Here is a 19612-nt window from a genome sequence, read left to right on the forward strand (position 1 = left end):
AGGCGTTTCACGTCAAAAACTTAGTAAACTTAGTAATAATGAGGGCTGGTACAGGAATTCAAGCCATTTCTGCTTAGAAAATGATGAATAGTGAGCCTTTCGAGATGCCGTCTAACTTTGCCTTTGACTATTGAAAAGTGCTACCTACTTGGTAGCCTCATTTATTTTTGATTTGTATTTATTTTTCTTGAAAAAACTTAAGCTGTTTACAAATGACTATTGCTTAAGTTATAAAATAGAGTTGCATCTATATATTGCAGATTACTCAACCTCGCTTTCAACTGAACGAGAGAGTCAATAACCCTTGACAGGGGTGTAGTCTCTCTGGCGATGTCAGCTCACCGCTCGTCGGCCTATGAAATGTTCTGCTTGCTTACATCGATGTGCACTATAATACCTTCTAAACGTAACTTATACTACATTTATACGGAACAAGGGAGTTTAAAAAAAAGCACTAATTGAAAAAAAAATAAGTCAGAAATAATGCGTCTCTTTTCTTTTACTACCATTCACTGAATTCTACTTGTAATTGAATGCTATATATCTATACTTACTATTAATACATTATTTTATAAAACTATCATCCTTTATAGCAAAAATACATCGATCACGCCTGTAACATTTCCTGTAAAAGGCACAAACTATTTTCCTCTAAAATGTTTTCGACATAACAGTGTAGTTTTAATGTTGTTATTGACTAAAAGCTGGTATGCTTTTAAAATACGTTTAAAGAGCTTTTTCAGGAAATAGTGCGTGAAAGCTTTTTAAACGACTTTAAAATAATAATACTAGTAAAATGCCTTTACAGTACCTACTCATCATGTTTCAACGAAAACAAACCAAAAGGATTTATTATATTTAATATGTAGGTACGTAATCTGTAATTTACGCTTTAAAAAAATTGTCATTGTCAACCAGCATATAGGCAATTATCGTATAGCTCAGAAGTATTAAGTGAAAGTCACTAGCCGTATAGGAATGTCATCTGTACACATTTGTGTGCCTCAATCAATGATAGAGCTTAAAAACATTTTCCTTCTCTATGGACGCTTTGCAGTAAGCAACTAAATAAATTAACGAGTATTTATCTTTAGACAATAGTACCGACTCAGTCAAGCAAACAATCTAGAAACGACAACTAACTTAATCTCCAAAGCCACCCTTATTAAAATGCAGCCAACTCCCACTGAAGCCTTTAGAAAAGAAAAAAGGAGAGACGATTTTTTACGCTTATTAAGAGTTATAAAGCGCATGTACTAAAGATCTTCAGTAAAAAATTGATTGTTTAATGTATGTAGGTATTTTTGTCAAGGTGTTAGTTATTTTAATTCTACTTCTTTAAAGGAGAGCAAACGGCCTTAATTGATCGTCCTCACAAATCTTAACGTACAATTCCATTTCTCATTATTTAAACAATAAATGCGTTCACAAACATCAACACAAGGAGTAATTATCTAAAAAAAATACCATGCTTCAAACACAAGCTTTATAAGTATTTTTTTTTCACCTACCAATAAAAATAAAACTGCAATGAAATCAACGCATACTAAGTCTCAAAGTGAAGACAAAGGCCGACGCAAATCAGTGCGGAAGTAATTAATTCAGGCTCCATATTATTACACAGCCATCTCTCTGCTACCGAGACTTTGTCTAGAACGCAGGTGCTTGCCCGCACCGTTAATATAATATAGTGTTGTGATGACAGATTTCAAGAGAAACGATTTACTGTGCCAACATGTTACATGTTCCATATTATAAAGCGGTAGAGCCCTAGACTGCCAAACTAAGCTTTTAACTATTATAATAAATTTCATACACCTGTTTTCTTCTCAAGTAACCTTAACCGAAATACTAATGCTGGTGAATTGCTCAGAATCCAACAGTTCACGAAAGTAAATGTACTTTAAAATAAGTATGTAACCTTACAACGTATTGCATTTGTTTCCCAGTGCACAGACAAAAGTGCTACGAACCGTTGTAGTGTTATTTTGCGGGATAGTTGCAGGATAGCTAAGACTTTACAAGTAGCCATTTTCTGGAAGAGCTTTGGGACGCCTATATCAACATACAAAAATGGTTAAAAATATCGCAAAACCTAAATTGTATATAATACCATATTAACCAAAATTTTGTTCGTGAGTTGGCAAACAGTTTCGAATAAAAAGTAATTAGTTTTTTCAAAATGAGGCTTTAGTTCTAAAACCACTCTACGACAACATTTTAGTGCTCTAAAAATACAAATTAATACATTTCCAAAATCTGAGGTAAAAAAATACAACCACAACAGTGCTTTCCGTAAAACTTTATTCATATTCGCTGTTAAAGCTGCGCAGTCCTTCCGTCACGAAGGCGAAACGCCAACTGGCAGTCTCAAACCAATCACAAACAATCAAAGACCATTAAATTTGTAAAATTTCTTTAATTTAAGTACCTTGTGATGTAAAATCAGTAATCACTTCTTACACTTCCGATGAAATGATATTCAATTAATGTTATCAACAAATGTTTTCTGTTATCAAACTCTAGTAAAAGTCGGCTCTTGAAGCAGCGCAGGCCGACCGTCGCTCACGACGGCGGGATGCCGACTGGACGGGGGGAGGGCGATAACTACCTCCAAAACCGTTTCGTGCAAGTGTTTACGAATAGTTTAACTTTTAAATTTGACAAAATTTCTTTAATTCAAGTAGCTTGTGATGTTAAATGAAGAATCTCTCCTTATAAGACGAAATGGTAATAAATTAAGAAAGTTTTCTGTTATCGAACTTTTTAGATGTCCGCTTTTGTAGCCGCGCAGTCCGTCCGTCGCTCACGACGGCAGGATGCCGACTGGCCGGGGGGAGAGTGATAATTACGGCCAAGGCCGTTTCGTTCAAATGTTTCTCAATAGTGTAACTTTCAAATATGACAAAAAATCTTTTTTTCTTTCTAAAATAAAAAATCACGCCTTATGAGATGAAAGGATAATCAAATAATGAAAGTTTCTTATTATTAGACTCGTGTTACAATCGTTGACTCTTAAAGTAGCGGAGGCTGTCCGTCGCTCACGACGGCGGATCGCCGACTGACCGGAGGAGGGCGATAACTGAATCTCAAACCGTTTCGTAAAAATGTTTATAAAAAGATTAACTTTTAAATTTGACAAAATTTCTTTAATTCAAGTATCTTGTGACGTTAAATGAAGAAGGCCTTCTTATAAAATGAAATGGTAATTAATAAATTAAAGTTTTCTGTGATCAAACTTTTATAAAATATCAGCTCTTGAAGTAACGCAGGCTGTCCGTCACTCACGACGGCGGATCGCCGACTGATCGGGGGGAGGGCGATAACTACCGGCAAAATCGTACTCGTTTAAATGTTTATGAACTATTTAACTTTTTAATTTGACAAATTTTCTTTGCTTCCTGTAGCTTGTGATGTAAAATAACAAATCACAACTTACTGATGAAATGGTAATTGATTAATGTAAGTTTTCTGTTATCAAACTCTTGTAGATGCCGGTTTTTGTAGCAGCGCAGGCCGTCCGTCGCTCACAACGGCGGGACGCCGACTGACCGGGGGAGGGCTATAACTGTCTCTAAAACCGTCTCGTAAAAATGTTTATAAATAGTTTAACTTTTAAATTTGACAAAATTTATTTGATTCCTGTAGCTTGTGATGTTAAATGAAGAAGCTCTTCTTATAAGATCAAATAGTAATAAATTAATGAAAGTTTTCTGTTACCAAACTCTTGTAGATGTCGGTTTTTGTAGCAACGCAGGCCGTCCGACACTCACGATGGCGGGACGCCGACTGGCCGGGGGGAGAGCGATAATTGCCGCCCAGGCCGTTTCGTTCAAACGTTTATCGATAATTAAATTTAAAATTTGGCAAAATTTATTTCATACATGTAGCTTGTGATGTTAAATTAAGAGGTTCTTCTAATAAATCTATTTACGTTTTCTGTTGTCAAACTCTTGTAAATGTCGGCTCTTGAAGTAACGCAGGCTGCCCGTCGCTCACGACGGCGGATCGCCGACTGACCGGGGGGAGAGCGATTATTACCGCCAACTGCCAAGGCTTTTGGTCCAAAGGTTTATCGTTGGTTTAGTTTTAAAATTTACTTAATTCATGATATTTCTGATGTTAAATGAAGAAGCTTTGCTAATAAATTTATGTAAATTTTCTGTTGTCAAACTCTAGTAAATTCAGCTCTTGAAGTAACGCACGCCGTCCGTCGGTGACGGCGGGACGCAGACTAGTCGGGGGGAAAAAGATAATTACTGCCAAGGCCATTTTGTTTAAATGTTTCTCGATAGTTTAACTTTTAAATTTGACAACATTTTTTTGATTCATGTGGCCCGTGATTTTAAATTAAAAAGCTTCCCTTAAAAGATGAAATTGTAATAGATTAGTGTAAGTTGTATTTTATCAAACTCTGGTGTATGTTGGCTCTTGAGGTGACGCAGGCCGTCTGTCGCTCCCGATGGCGGGTCGCCGACTGACTGGGGGAGGGCGATAGCTGAATCTAAAACCGTTTCGTAGAAATGTTTATAAATAGTTTAACTTTTAAATTTGACAAAATTTCCTCAATTCATGTAGCTTGAGATGGAAAATGCAAGAAGCACGCTTTAAGAGGTGAAATGATAATCAATTAATGTAAGTTTTCTGTTATCAAGCTCGTGTAAATGTCAGCTCTTGAAATAGCGCAGGCCGTCCGTCGCTCACGACGACGGCGGAACGCCGACTGACTGGGAGGAGAGTGATAACTACCGCCAAAACCGTTTCGTTCAATTTTTCGATAAACATAAGTATAATTTTGACTTAACTATTTGACATTACTATACTTAAAGATGTGATTCCACCGAAGGAGGATTGCATAAATCTCTTGCCATTTAATCTGAATTCTATAAAATGCATCTTTAATTTCTTCAGTTTAATCTTTACTGAAGCTGTTAGAATCTTGTATTTCAGTTATATAGTGAATAATTGTTACAATTCTAAAGGTCAAGGCAAAATAAGTCAAAGCTTGATAATAAATAAGCTAGTTTTCTATTCCTTCGTTTTTATTTGTTAATGCCAATCTTGCTAGCATTTATTTAAACTGATCATTTAATCGTAAATGATCTAAAACCACGGTATTTAATAGCTTAGGCTTGTAATTTTTTTAAGATAGAATGGCACTTTATCATTGAAATCAAATTAATGTCAAAAAAGGCTATCAATTATAAATTTCTCTTTCAAAACCTCTGACTCAAAAATTTGTTTTTACAACGTAATAACAACTTCCTTTAGGATTTCCTACTTTTATTTCCAGACGCTAAAATAAGTTTTATGTTTAAGGACAAGAAAAAGTAGGGACTGTGGTACGAGGAACTGCAAACGAATGCCTCGGATAGCAATTAAACTGCCATCTGAAACAAACTTATTTAAATAAAGAAGTTCATAGAGTTTCTGTAGCGATATTCTTTTGACTGCTCGGTCTATGCTATGTCTAAGTCAGATAACGTTTTTGGTTCTTTGACTAAGAATTCATGGTTAATAGCAAAATGCTCACCATTCCTCCTTTTGAGGAACCTGGATGTCCATTATTGCTCTAGCAATACGGATTTCTTAGTACAGCAAAACCTATTTCGTCGTATAATTAGACAATATGACGTATTTTTGCCATTTTTTGTTTTATAGTTTACGAGACATGCATCTCTTCCACCTGTGACGTAACGAGCTTGTAAAATGTATACACCTTCATGACGTCACGATCAATTTATGACGACAAAATTTAACACTTTATGTTTTGCAGTAAAACAGAAAATACTAGTATCCATTTTTATGCATTAAACTCCAAGAAGAAACCTGATAAATTTACATTATCCGAATTAAATTAAAAATGGCTCTGGAATGTTACTTCTTTCGTTAATTAAAAACAAAAGCAGTTAAGTTGATACCTCATCCATGTAGCAATGACCTAAGTAATATAAATATTAGGTTCTACGAACAACCGAAACCATATAATCCACTTAATAAATAACAGGATATAAGGCACCGCTAAATATTATTATGATGGACACTCTTGGGAAATACGTTGTAATTTTGCGATACCATTTCCAACGCTTCGTTTCTTTCACCCACTAACTTAATGATAGCCATAATAAAATTACACGACTATTGTTAAACAAAACGTATAATAAACATGATAAAAAAGACAGTCGTTCCTTTCGTAGAAATATGTTAGCAAAGCTCACGGATATCTTCAAATTACTTATTGCCATCAAAGATTTCCATTTTTTTAGTTGAAATTACTCAAAATCACAATAATCAACTTAGAAGCTACGCAGGCAAAAATTAAATCTTTGACAACATTAAACAAAACCGTGAGCTTAGTCTGTCAAATTGGCATTTATCAGTTGAAGATTAAATCAGTATTAGGGGAACTTCGACGATCCCTGAATGCATTTACATTTTGCCCCATTTCGGGCACCAAGTAGCGATGAAAGCAAAAACAGCAGGTCTCTCCGGCAGGCAGTATCCGAGGCTCTCCAGTAAAGACGGCGTCTTCGTCACTGAATCACGGAAATCAGTGAAGTTTATCACCCCGTCCAAGTCTGGATCCATGCGTTTTAACATGATATCAACCAACTCCTGTAATGTTGAAAAAAACTTAGTTATGATTAACCAATCGATCTCCTATTTTCCAACTGACTGGTAAGCAGAAATAACTTTTCTGTTCCCCATTTTACTAAACTCAATTTCAAATGTAGCGAAGCAAAAATGTAACGCTCCGAGTTGCACAATTATGTTGCTTAACCCTCAGGTACTTGAGCCTCTCTACTAAGTTAGAACATGAAACGTTTATTCGTCTCTATGTGCATATAAAAGGATTCCCGCGGGGAAATTGTGTGCTACGCCATAGCTCTTTGCTACGCCATAGCTCTTTGCTACGCCGTAGCTTTTCACTACGATTGCGTTCGTAGTCCAACCCTGACTTGTCCGTAGCGGACTTAAAATACATAAACTCGTAAAAGTTTACAGAGACTAGTTTGTGTTGGAACAGATGTTACGTGCCGCCCATTCATTTGAGGGAACGTTCAAATGTAGTGAGTGAGTGGAATTAAGTTTAACTGGTGGGAAATTTGTTAAAGCTGACAGTTCTAGAAGCCTTTTAAGAGTCCTCCTAATTGAGATTGTTGATACGCAGCAGCATACGTAACTGCTGTACTTGGCTGTTTTTTTAAACATACATATAGTATTTTCATATTAATTTAATACTTATAGCTAAGATTCTTATCGTATCATAACTAATCACTATATGATTTGTTATGTTTTGATCAATTTTAATGCAAAAAAACAATATTTCCCTAATCTACAACAAGTCAAATTATAAGAAACAACAATGTTATTTTTAGCACCGCAAGGAAAACCCGCAAAAATGTATACTAAAAACATAATCAGAAAAAGTTCTGATCGTAATTAAGTTTACCAACATCAAGCCCTACAAACACTCGGCTCGGCTATTTAAACTTTAAATAAAACTGTAAAAACTGTAAACCGTAATTAATCTTAAGTTGTAAATTATGAAATTGTAGAGTGGCAAGAGCCAAGTAGGAACATCGCGTAAAATTCGCAGCCAGTTTTCATAAGTTTTGAAAATATTGTGAGCCGCAATACAAATTATAATTTTGTGAACAATAATCCTGCTTGTTCTACGGTCATATTTCTGTTGTTAGATTTGCTACAAAACTGCAGAGCAACAAAGTGGATAAAAAATATAAGAAATATATTTTCATCTCAAACTAACCGTTGCAATTCAACAAAGCTTTCTACTACTATAACGTTTCTTGGTGGCCTTTCTTACCTCATTAAAAACACTGTGGCAGTTGTCATAGCAAGATGACGCGCTACATATTATAGACACATTTTCCACGACTACTGGCTCTACTTCAAGATACAGAGCGGCATCTCTTTTCCATGACTACTGGCTCTACTTCAAGATTCTCTAGTAGCAGAAGAATTTGAAACCTTCTACCAAAATCTATACTTGACGTAAATTTACGTTAGTTACTGCGCTTGCATCCCAAATGTAGGTACGAGCAGTATCTTTGAATTATGTTACATAGTACGGAATGCATTATCTTAAGATATAGTAACACTATTAGAATAGAGCTTATGCGCTAATGAAGACGCGATGCGTATACTGTTAGATATTACTCAGTTGCTTCTCGTTAACCTAACTTAACAAGATCAACGCCAGGTAAAAGCGTATGTTGGAGTAACGGATAAATTAAATTATTGCTACAAGGATAAATTGGAATTATGAATAGTTTGATTCATAACAGCGAATATACACTGGATTATTTTCTTGTAAAGTAAAGTTGATACGGTCTACAGTTTAGGTTAAAGCTCAATTTTTTTACCGTATCCTTGAAATGTTTCAGCCAATAAAAAAATCAGCAAACGGCAATTAGCATTCACATATGCCATTTTTTCAACAATGATCGATCATTTAAGTTAAAACCATTGCTCGATAGCGAAAATGAATACAAAGAACATTTTAATAAACGTTTCAAAGTGCTATTAAAAGTAAACAATCTAGTCTCTACTATTTCTAGTTTCAAAAGGATACAATCGAAATGAAATCATTATAGTAAAGTTAAAGTAAGTAACTTAAAGTTTTGTGAAAAAATTGGATGACTGCGTTTATATATTGTAAGTATTCAAGTAAAATATTCAAACTAGAATAAAGTAAAAAGAAAGTAGTCGGCGTAGCAAATAGCTACGACGTAGCATATCAATTCCTGATTGCTGTCTGCTCAAAGTGGAACTTAAAAAATACAAATTTTGATACTGTAGAATTCTTAACAGTACAATCAGTTTGATTATTCATCTTACAGAAGACGTAACACGAAGTCAAATTTAAATACACATGTTTATACGAGCATCAAAGGATGATTTTATTTAAGAGAACATCGATTAAGATCGCTACGCCACAAAGATCTTATGCGCCTACTTCAGGGATTGTGTTTGCCTTTCATTATAGAGCATTATTCTCTTAAGCTACGTACCGTATGTAAACTTCGAAGGCACTAGCTTATCGCTTATTTCTACAAACACATGAAATCTATTTTTAATTTACGATTACTTGTATTTAGTTAATATTCTCCGTGTAATAAGTAGGTCTGTCTTTTCACTCATCTGACATTAATAATGTTATTTCAAAAGTTTGTGTATGTCTAAATTACTTAAGAAAATACATATCAGACTCCCGGAAAAAAGCTAGTCAATAATGTAATTATATTTTTAGACGGTAAAAGAAAAATACAGCTAACATTCTTTACATATCCGCCATTTTAGATAACTTTCTGCAGCTCTTTTGGTGGTCTAGGTATAAAAACAAAATAGTTTGTTTTGCTTGTGATATTAAATATGTAGACTCTGTAAACGAACTGCTCCAATTGCTACTTAAAGTTATGAAAGTGTATTTGCAACCCATTCAATGATGCTAATGGTTGTCCAGTACTTAGTCACAACTAAGACAAGTTGCCGTTAGTTCCTCTGTGCTCAAGAGCTTAAAAGACCTAAACTTTGTCACAAGCGTAATTATACAGTACCAGGTAATACATCAACAATTTTACTTGAAACAATAAATATCTTAGTTGTTATAATATTGCTTTAAATATATGGAAATTAAGCACATTAGAGATCACAGGAAAAGGATCAATATGAGAATAAGAACGACCAATAATGAATTACAACGTGTCTGAGTGAACAAACGATTGAGCAAAAGTAACACTGATGGTTTAAAATAAAATACGGTGTAGACGATAAGAGTATATAATATTTTGTGGTATATAGGATGCAAGTATCTTTTCATTATTTTCAGTCATCAGAGACTGACTGAATTTAACATGTGCAAGGCTTACAGTGCAAATAAAAGCTAATACCTCATCATCATCTCAGCCTATATCTGTCCACTGCTGGACATAGGCCTCTTCATACGTTCTCCAGCGCAACCGGTTCATTGCTTTATGCAATACCTATTTTAGTACAAATTACTAAACACATTGTGAAAATAATAATATCCTTTGAAAATGGAAGCGTGTCGAGTTTCACATGAGTTATATTTCGTACACATAATATCAATAAGCGGGAAAGAACGTCCATATTACAATAACATATTAAACAGTGGGTACTTTGTGAAGATATTTGCTAATTTTCAATATATATAAAGAAAAGTAGGAGCTTTAAAAGCTCCTACTTTTCTTTGGTGTTGTAGAAACAAGACGAAAATACGCTATGTGGCGTATCCTCATGGCGTAACCTCGTGTATCCCGATCTGCTCACACTGTGCGAGTATTGTAATAAAGTTATGTTTTGATGTAATTCAGGCAAGTGTCGAGTCGATAAGAACACTCGCCCTGACCTACATTCCAAATATTAACAAAGGTGCCTTAGTGCAGCGTTTGTTTAATGCAAAAATAACAGGAAAAGTATCTAGAGTTTCCTTGCGAGCTTCGCGTAACTTAAACTAGCCATATTTAAACTTGTCTCGTTTTAATGAGGTTTATATCTGAAAGAGTTAATGTTTTTTAACTGAACTTGTAGACCGCAATGAAGAGTAATTTTAAATCGTTAATCTCTACTTTATAACTATGGACATGGTTTATTATCGCGGATCATTATTGACACAATAAAATCGTTTTGGTTCGATAAAGTACTTTTGAGAGCACGGACAATAGTTTATAGAATGCGAATAATTTTATTCTAAATCCAAGTCCTTGTTGAATTTTAATGAATTATGTTCATGTAATAATGGGGTGGTTTAATATTGATATGATATAAGGTTTTCAATTTGTAGCTTTACCCCTTTAATTATATTTGCAAAGATTAGTACATGTATTAATTCAATACATCAGCTGCCTTCCTTTCAGCCACTTGATCAAATTAAGTCACCGGCGTGCTATAGCTCCACTTTCTGTCCCGGTCAAGTCAAGTCATTATTTCGCTGATTTTATTAAATTACCCAAAAGGGAAGCCATCGATAAGTTTAAAGTATGTTTGAAAGTACAAAACACACACAAGCATTTTTAAGAAACAAAAATCTTACTATTAATACGGTCATGGTAAAACAACCTTTACTGTAATGGTGGCATAAACTGCGATGCCAACTAAGATATTGACAGGAATTAAATCACAAACGTTTGAACTACGCGGGGAACGAACCCGCGACATGTCGCGCACAGTGGGTTCGGCGTGGTGACCTTAGCCACTCCACGATCCGTACACTGAATCAGTCAGTTCTAATACATATGTAACATAGTATTCCATTACGATGTAAGGTGTTATAAAACCTGAAAAATGTCTAGGGACACTCTTTACAAAATGGTGCTTAAAAACTTTTTAAGTAAAATGTAGAGTCCCGCGGTACTAAGAAGATGAGGTTTACGTTATACACACACCGAGCGTTTTGTTACTTAGTAATGGTAGGTGGTAGACAGAAATAATTCCATATCAAGGACATTTCTAATGCGATTTTCTAACAATTTATAATATAACAAAGGTTCATTTCGGTAAGGGAGCAAAAACTACAATTTATAAAATAAGTCAACATTAGGCTTGAGCACAACTTCTTTTTATGAGCTCTTTCAACACATATAACATACACTAGGACATATACTTATACTTATAAACATACACAAATAAAAGCAACGTTATTGTGTCTGATAATAAACAATTACAATATTTTTTATAATAAGCCTCTTACGCTAATAGTACCAAGAAATACGTCCAAGTTGTTGCTAAGTATTGTTTCCAAATCTTATATTGTTGAAATTGTTTAGTACTTAGTTCTTAGAATGATATAGAAAAACACGGTTACTGTGTATCATTTATTTTCTGAGAATGTATCTCATTGAATTATAAACCTTTACACGTGCTGTAGTTCAAATACGAGTAAAAAATGTAACATAAATTCAATATACGAAGAATTGCAAATAACAATTTAAAACGATAGGCCATACTTCTAAATTTAAAGCTATGAAAACTTTCGGCATAATTTTTACGAAGTTCACGAACAATTTGTTCGGATTCTTCTCGAACCGACTAACAGCAAAAAATTGATTACCTAATAAGCTTTAACCAGCCTCGACCCGAAACGTTAGTATTAATTAACTGTTATAATATCTACAACACACGGTATTGACATGCGGTCAACCGCGTGGAATAGTGCGCAATTGAATACATGCGGTTTGCAATTTCATTGATTTTTACAGCTATGTTACATAGTTTAGATGTTATTGAAATCCCGCCTGGGTTTAAGGGGCTCTTGGTTACACACATCATGGGAATCAGGTCATGCGTGTAGAGCGTACGTTTCCATTTACCCGATCCACGCTCTTGTTAGATTGCATTGTTGTGCATCAATACGAAATAGAGGGCAAACGTTAAAATTCAAACAGAAGTGTCACTGTCATTTACTATAATTTAGTACTAATTGCTGATGAGCAATTAAACATTTAACTGTCATTAAAATTTTTAGACTTAAAAACAATTAAAAATACTAAACCTTAAGCCAGAGGTGTTGAAAGAAAAAAAGAATTACTTCGGTAAAAAATCAAAACGTCTTTTAGTTCCAGCTCCGTATTACCTTTTTCACAACCTTATGGAACAGAAATAACTGAATCTTCTGCTTTAACGTCATCAGAGGCAGTGAGCTGTGACGGCTTTGTCGACACCTTAACACAGAGAACTCCAGATTAATCGAATATTCCGCATTCCATTATCTGTACAAACTTCTGTCTGATCTTGGAATTATGATATCCTTTGCGATCAGATCTGCAGGCGTCAGATTCACAGAGTTCTGGAAAGTATTTGTGAAGTAAGTCCGGTAATATTAAGCCATTAACGTGGATTAGCGTTCATTTGAATATACAAAAGACGAATAGGTATATAATAATTTTAAATCTATCGAAATAACATTATTTTTTTCCATTTGAAATGCCTTTGACGTTTTATAGTCCAATCAATAACGGTCATCTAACATCGTTTAAGCGCATTTTCATTGTTTGTTAGAGCTCATATTCGTATTGCGTAAGATTTTCGAAACGCATGCCATAGGATATCATTATACATATGTATATATGATTCATAGAACACTAATTAATACATTTGGTCGTCCCGAATTCAGTTATCCCTGACACACATAGATTTAACGGAACAATTGACCGATTAATTTCATTGTTCTGTTTTTGGAAGTACCCAGTTTTAGGTTAACAACCATGTTATCGACTAATTTGCCTTAAATCGTTAAGATAAATATTTTATCTAAAAGCATCAACAACTATGTAACAACTTTGTTTAACCTTGACTCAACAAATATTATGTTCTCAGGCTGCAGCGCCCCGCATGTGGCTGAAAGTAAAGTACATATTTTCATTATATTATGAGCGGAAAAGCTGCTAGGAATTTGATACCGTGTATAACTTTATGCATGAGATAATTAATTACCAGGTGAAGGTCTAGGTCCTAGCAAGTAGGTTAAGTTAACTTGATAAATATATAAAACTAGTTTACTGGAACCTTTTATCGTAATAAGTCACATCATGATTAACTTAGTGTAAGGGTAAACAGCGATTTTTCAAAGTATTGTCATGTATCGTCCAACTTACTTTTAATGCAAAACTAACGAGCAATCTAAGAGTTAGCTTCTTTCAAACGTAACAGCTTCATAGTGATACAAATATTTTCTTTGATTGGCATTGCGAATTCGAGAATTTGATTAACAGTAGGGTCGTACAAATACGTCACGAATTCATCTGAACTGATTATGAATTCATATTGTATTTATTTATTTACCATTTTTTACAGTTCTCGTTTTATACGTTACCAAAAAAATAAGCGTTTTAATTTTGTAAAATGTCATTAAAAAAGTCATTTGAAATGGTGGCTGTACCTTTTATACTTGCAAACATTAGTACGTACCTACTAAGTAAAGATTAGTTCTTGTATTCATATACGTGAAACATTTGTGTCTCTCGGGTAAATAAGGCCCAAAGCGCAACAAAAGCTTATTAAGGTGCTCGTGGACCATTGTCTGAGGGTTAGCCACTCATTATTATTCCCCAGAGCTGCCGGCAAAACATCAAATTACACGTACATTTTAGTAATGGAGCGTTTTAAGGTATTACAAACATTTCAAATGGAGTCTGAATGAAACCAAGAGTGTTGTTGTTTCAGCTTAATTTTATTAAATATAATTTGAAAGTTATTATAATTATGGTAAGTGATTATTAAGGCGCGTTCTAGCCAGTTGAGGCGGTGATATTAATGAAGCAGCGGGCAGGGATTGGAAGAGGAGAGCTCCGCGATGGAATATTTCCAGCATTGGACTGACACATTGTTACAACATCTTGTTTCATGGTCTAACTGGGGAAAAATTCATTGAAATGACAGTAAACATAACACATCTAGTCTTCATGTCACCCGGCAAGTGAATGTTGTACTCGCGACATTTAGGGTTAGGTATGAGAAGGCTGAAGGAAAATTTAAAAAATGAATACACATAAATAAACTTAATAAACGTAAAAGGCCATTATCAAAAATATAACAAAATTCTACTTATACCGTGCCAAAGCGAACGGTGGACGGCATTAAATCATTTAATTTTGTCACCGCAAAGATAGACACGAAAAAAGTCTAAACAGACAGCATTTTAACATTTTAGCACTAAACATGTAAAATAACGCCGGAACACGTTCACAAAATCTGAGTAAGTTAAACAATACGCTACCTTCAATCATTTTAATCCAAGTGGTGGACACATATACCACCTACTTTCACTGGCAATTTATAAATATTTAGGACCAACTCAGAAACAAAATTAACTTAAAACCTTTTAGTGATCATTTTAACAGTAAGACCATAAACAGAGTTCAAAAGAACCAACATTGTTTCTTTTTTAATTTAGTATAAGACCTTTTTTTTGTTTTACTTACGCACTGAGATTACCATATCAATAATGGCATAATTCCACAAAGTATTACTACACATTCAGCGAAACAATAAATTAGAGTAATGATATTTGACATATGCGTGATTCATATTCAAACACTTCTTCTTAAAGTCCAGCGCAATATTCACAGGCCCCTAACTTAAAATTCTAATATCAGTTTTGGGATATAAAGGATTCCCTCCGTAAATATTTAAATTTAAAAAAATCACCTTTTAGTTGTTAGCAGTTGTTGGTATTAAGTAGGTCATACTGAAAACTTAGAGAGCTTCAACAGTCGTCTAATAAACAAATACTGCATGGCAAAAATAAATGTTCTTTAAGAAATAAATATTAAACCGAGGAACATTTTTAATTTAGAGCCACTTGTATGGATGCCTAAAGTTGTCGTCCTCGGGTAGTTTCAACAACTTCCCTTGCCGTCTTCGTAAATGACGTCTATATACCATTACTTTGCCAGTAGACGAAGCACTACGATATTTTATGCGTTATTTATTTTTCATTTGAAATGCCTGCTGGTTATTTTGTAACGAAAATGAATAAATTACGTCAGCGTTTCCAAGTAGGTAATTGAAACAATTAGAGATCGCAGTGTGTCTTTATAAACACAATACGAATCGAAGCCACATCAATCAAACGTCTGAGTCACTTTGAATGCTTTGACACATCAAAGAACGATTAGGAGCTCGGCGTTATTCATATAATATATTTTTCCTAAGGTTTCTTTCAACTTGAGCTGCGTTTACAGAGATGAGATTCGTAATAGCGAGCACTGTCAATAACATATCTTTTTCTTGTTCCCGCCCCGCGAGTAAGCACACGCGGTTTGCACAAGCGATTTGATAGGTATAAATGCAAATATTTTATGACAAACTTTTATCATGATACCGTGGGAAAGGAAGCAGCGCAACTTACACAGATTTGTATTAAACACATCTACGTTTTTCATGTAGTTTTTTTTTTATTACAGCTAAGCAGTAAAACAATGGAATTACTAAAAGAGTTTATCAACATCAAAAAGTATGTTTTTGGTATTGATAAGCTAAAACGTAAAATACCATTGTCTATTAAGTTTTTAATTAAAAGAAACGGTTCACCTCTAGGAAATTGGTTGAGTTGATTCAATCATATGGGCTGTTTAATAAATAGATAATAACCTGATTCTTGATCTGTAAAATTCAGTGTACTCGTACATCTGCAAAAGCAGCAGAAATACATAGTAGTCCGTACTAGTAGTAAAAAAATTGATATATTAAACGTTGTCGAAAAAGTCTGTTAAAAATTAACTAGGTTACGACGCCCGATGTACCTACGGACGTTGTGAGCTGAGCAACGATCAAAGCTTTACAAAAGTCTCATGCACGCGCACGTTTGAGGTGGGCCAAACACCTAACTCATTTTGTTGTAACATAAGGCGCAACCGTCAATCCTTTGGCTTTTACACTTTTTGAGCATGAAAAATATGTAAGGCATGATGACTCGTCTTACTACTCCTTTTTACCCGACTGCCAGGAGGGTTATGTGTTTAGCACGTATCTTGTATGTATGTAATATTCTTTATTACCTTGTATCTCTAGAACCGTTGAATGGATTTTCACATTTGAGGTATCGTTAGATTTGTCTTAATAGCCCGAGTGTTCTTAGGTGAAATATAAAAATAAACAATATAGCGGTTGTTTGAAGCCATAATGTGAGGAAATAAAAATAAATCTACCAAGCATATTAAGTGGGGTATCAAAATGAACGATTTTAAACCCTGATTCTAAGTATGTACATAACTTGCATTTTTATTATTAAATAGAACGATAAAAAAATAATAAAAAAAATTGCTAAATCAACCACATGACATAAACTCATTTAAGTAATTAATCCGGTTACGTAATCTTTCTTACCTAAAAAGACATAAATAAAATAATAATTTAAAAAACAAAAAACCCGCCTGCTCGGATAACTACAATTAAAAATCAACTGAAACAAGACAAAGATCGGAGGCATGAAATTAAGTGCTTCTATATGATAAATTATTATCTCTTTGCGCATGCCTCCGACTGCAATTCTGTTTTGAATTTTTATCTTGTTTCAGTCTTTTCAGTTGATTTTTAATTGTAGTTATCCGAGCAGGCGGGTTTTTTGTTTTTTAAATTATTATTACTAATTCTGATTAATTTCATATAACAATAGAAGTTTGAAAAATCAAAAGGGCAATAGATTTTTTTTATATTAACGACTGCTGCTATAAGTAGGTAAAGGTAAAACTAACATTCTCGTTTGTATTAACAATTGTCGTCGCAAGGACTTTATAATAGTTCTAAGAATTAACGACATTTTACTCATTTACACCCAACGAAATGAAATGAAATGAAATGAAATCATTTATTCTGCAAATAGGATATTTCATCACTTTTACATGTCTTTTTATGAGAACGCTGGAGCCGACATTTCCTATCTGACTACCCTGAGAAGAAATGTCGAAACAAACTCAGGGGTCGTAGTCTCTTTTAAAGTCCAGCCAGTTTTAAAATGATAGTAAAGTGTATAAGTTAATGCAGAGTATTTCAATGGAATGGATAATAATATACCTGCAAATTAATAATATACCTGGTTTATACTTACAAATATATATATATATATGTTGGAAAAGATAAGAAAAAACGCAAATAAGTTGCAAATTGGATTAAATAATAATTAATATTAGTAAAAATAAATTCATGCAAAAGCACAAAAAATGACAAAACTGTAAAAGATTATATGCAAAAGCACAACGACTGTTTATACCCAAAATTCTACTTGATTTTGCACGTGTATCTTTTCGTAAAGCGACAAGTCCAATCTTACACAGTCGCTTTACCTTTTAATAATAAGGCTACAGTGACATTTAATCATTTAACTTGGCCTTTCTTAGTCAACAATACTTAATAGTTTACCAGATATCAAATCATAATGATCATCATCAGTCCATATTATTCCACTGCTGGACATAGGCCTACCCAATTGCACGAAATTAAGATCTATCTTCGGCTGCTCGCATCCAGGTCCTGCCAGCCATCTATGGTATTCGGTAATTAGCAATACTATTTTAGAGCACTTGTGCTACGCCTTAGCCTAATACATTGAAATATTTAACGGTTTAGGCGTGAAATCCTATTTGTATAAAGTTATAATTACAAGTATGTATTAGGCAGGCAGCTGTTGTTCTGGCATTTATAATAATATCTATAAACGTAAATGGAAACGCGAAATACCTAATGTAATTTTAGTATTTAAGTGAAGCTAATGTTGTTGATTATTATGGATATTGACGTCATGGTATAGGATGCCATTTAAATATTCTGCTTGCTTCAAGGATAAGGAATGAATTGGATTTGTTACAAAATATAGGCCTTATGTAGGCCACATAATAACGCCCATACTTCGGAAGCAGTTCCGCTCTCTAAGCCAAGATGAATCCACGATGCCAGCATCGTGGAAGCAAGATGCAGCTATCACTATGTATGCGTTGTCTTGCTTACATATCGCCAACATTCTTGCTATGAGCAGGTAGTACACACGCAGGTAATATAGAGGCAATATCGTTAATGCATTTCCTTAGCCTTCCTGCTTACTATATCAGAAAGGTTAAGTGCATATATCCGGTATAGGTACAGGGTTTGATATATTTATCTTCATAGTTAATTACTTAGCTTGTCGCTTCACTTAACAATAATTTAACATTAGTAGCTCAAGTGCTACTAATACTTTGAAGTTTAGTGCTGCATTGAAATAAATCAAATTGTATTAAGCAACAAATAAAAAAAATGTAATAATCGTTGAGGTTAAAAAAGCTGTAATTAACTTTGATATTGGTTTTTTTTTTTTGAGAGATACAAACTAAATCAGACAATATTAATTCACAGATAGCCGGTGGTCGAGGTCGCTACGCAAAATCTAAGCGTAAGATGAGAATTTGTGGGATCCACGACTGTTTATCCTGAGTCTGGGTGTCTTCGGCATGTGACTGAATGTTTGAGAAACCACCCGCAACGTTTAAACCTTACGTTAAGGATGGGTTTGTTACGGATTTTTTTTTGTCAATAACCTACATTAAATGACTACACTTTTGTCATAATTTTACGATCGAACCTTGTGGGTGCGTGTAAATCATAAAAGTTTCAAAATCATTTCACGGTACAAAAGAAATAAATTTTGTTACTGGAATATACTGAAAGTATTTTCCTTTTATAGTACGACTTAAGGCAAAAATAATTATGATGTTATAAGGCGCACGAACAAGACATTAACCAAAAGCTTTCTTCGTTTCATGTGTGTGATCAATTTAGTTAAGTCCTTCTTAAATGAGTTTAATAATTCATACATAATATGTATCGCCAGGTGACGATATTCGTCAGATGCCGAATGTCGGGTTTCGGTTGGGGGTGGTGTCGAGCTTGGATTGCTGGTGAGATTCAGAACCAGTTCAGTGACTTGCTATGGGATAGGCCTATGTCCAGCTGTGGTCCGAGAAGGGCTGATGATGATGCTGATAATTTCCTTAAATTACAACCTAATTTTCACGTGTTTTTATTGCACTGATTAATGAAACAAACTGTCCTTTGAACAAGGCTGGAGTCATTGACGTAATCATTGACTTTTGTGCAA

At 34.3% G+C, this 19612-nt stretch overlaps 1 protein-coding gene across 1 annotated transcript in view; it reads right to left on the bottom strand.

The window, feature by feature from the left end:
- Positions 1-6128: 6128 nt before the first annotated feature.
- The window catches only part of LOC113495788 (EF-hand calcium-binding domain-containing protein 1-like), a 38047-nt gene continuing 24563 nt past the window's right edge, over positions 6129-19612 (bottom strand). Inside the window, exon 5 of the mRNA XM_026874726.1 lies at positions 6129-6615. Coding sequence (XP_026730527.1) covers positions 6430-6615 — 186 coding nt within the window. The 3' untranslated portion in view covers positions 6129-6429. The remainder of the gene's footprint in view (positions 6616-19612) is intronic.

The sequence above is a fragment of the Trichoplusia ni genome, chromosome 7 (assembly GCF_003590095.1).
Source record: "Trichoplusia ni isolate ovarian cell line Hi5 chromosome 7, tn1, whole genome shotgun sequence".
Taxonomy (NCBI): domain Eukaryota; kingdom Metazoa; phylum Arthropoda; class Insecta; order Lepidoptera; family Noctuidae; genus Trichoplusia; species Trichoplusia ni.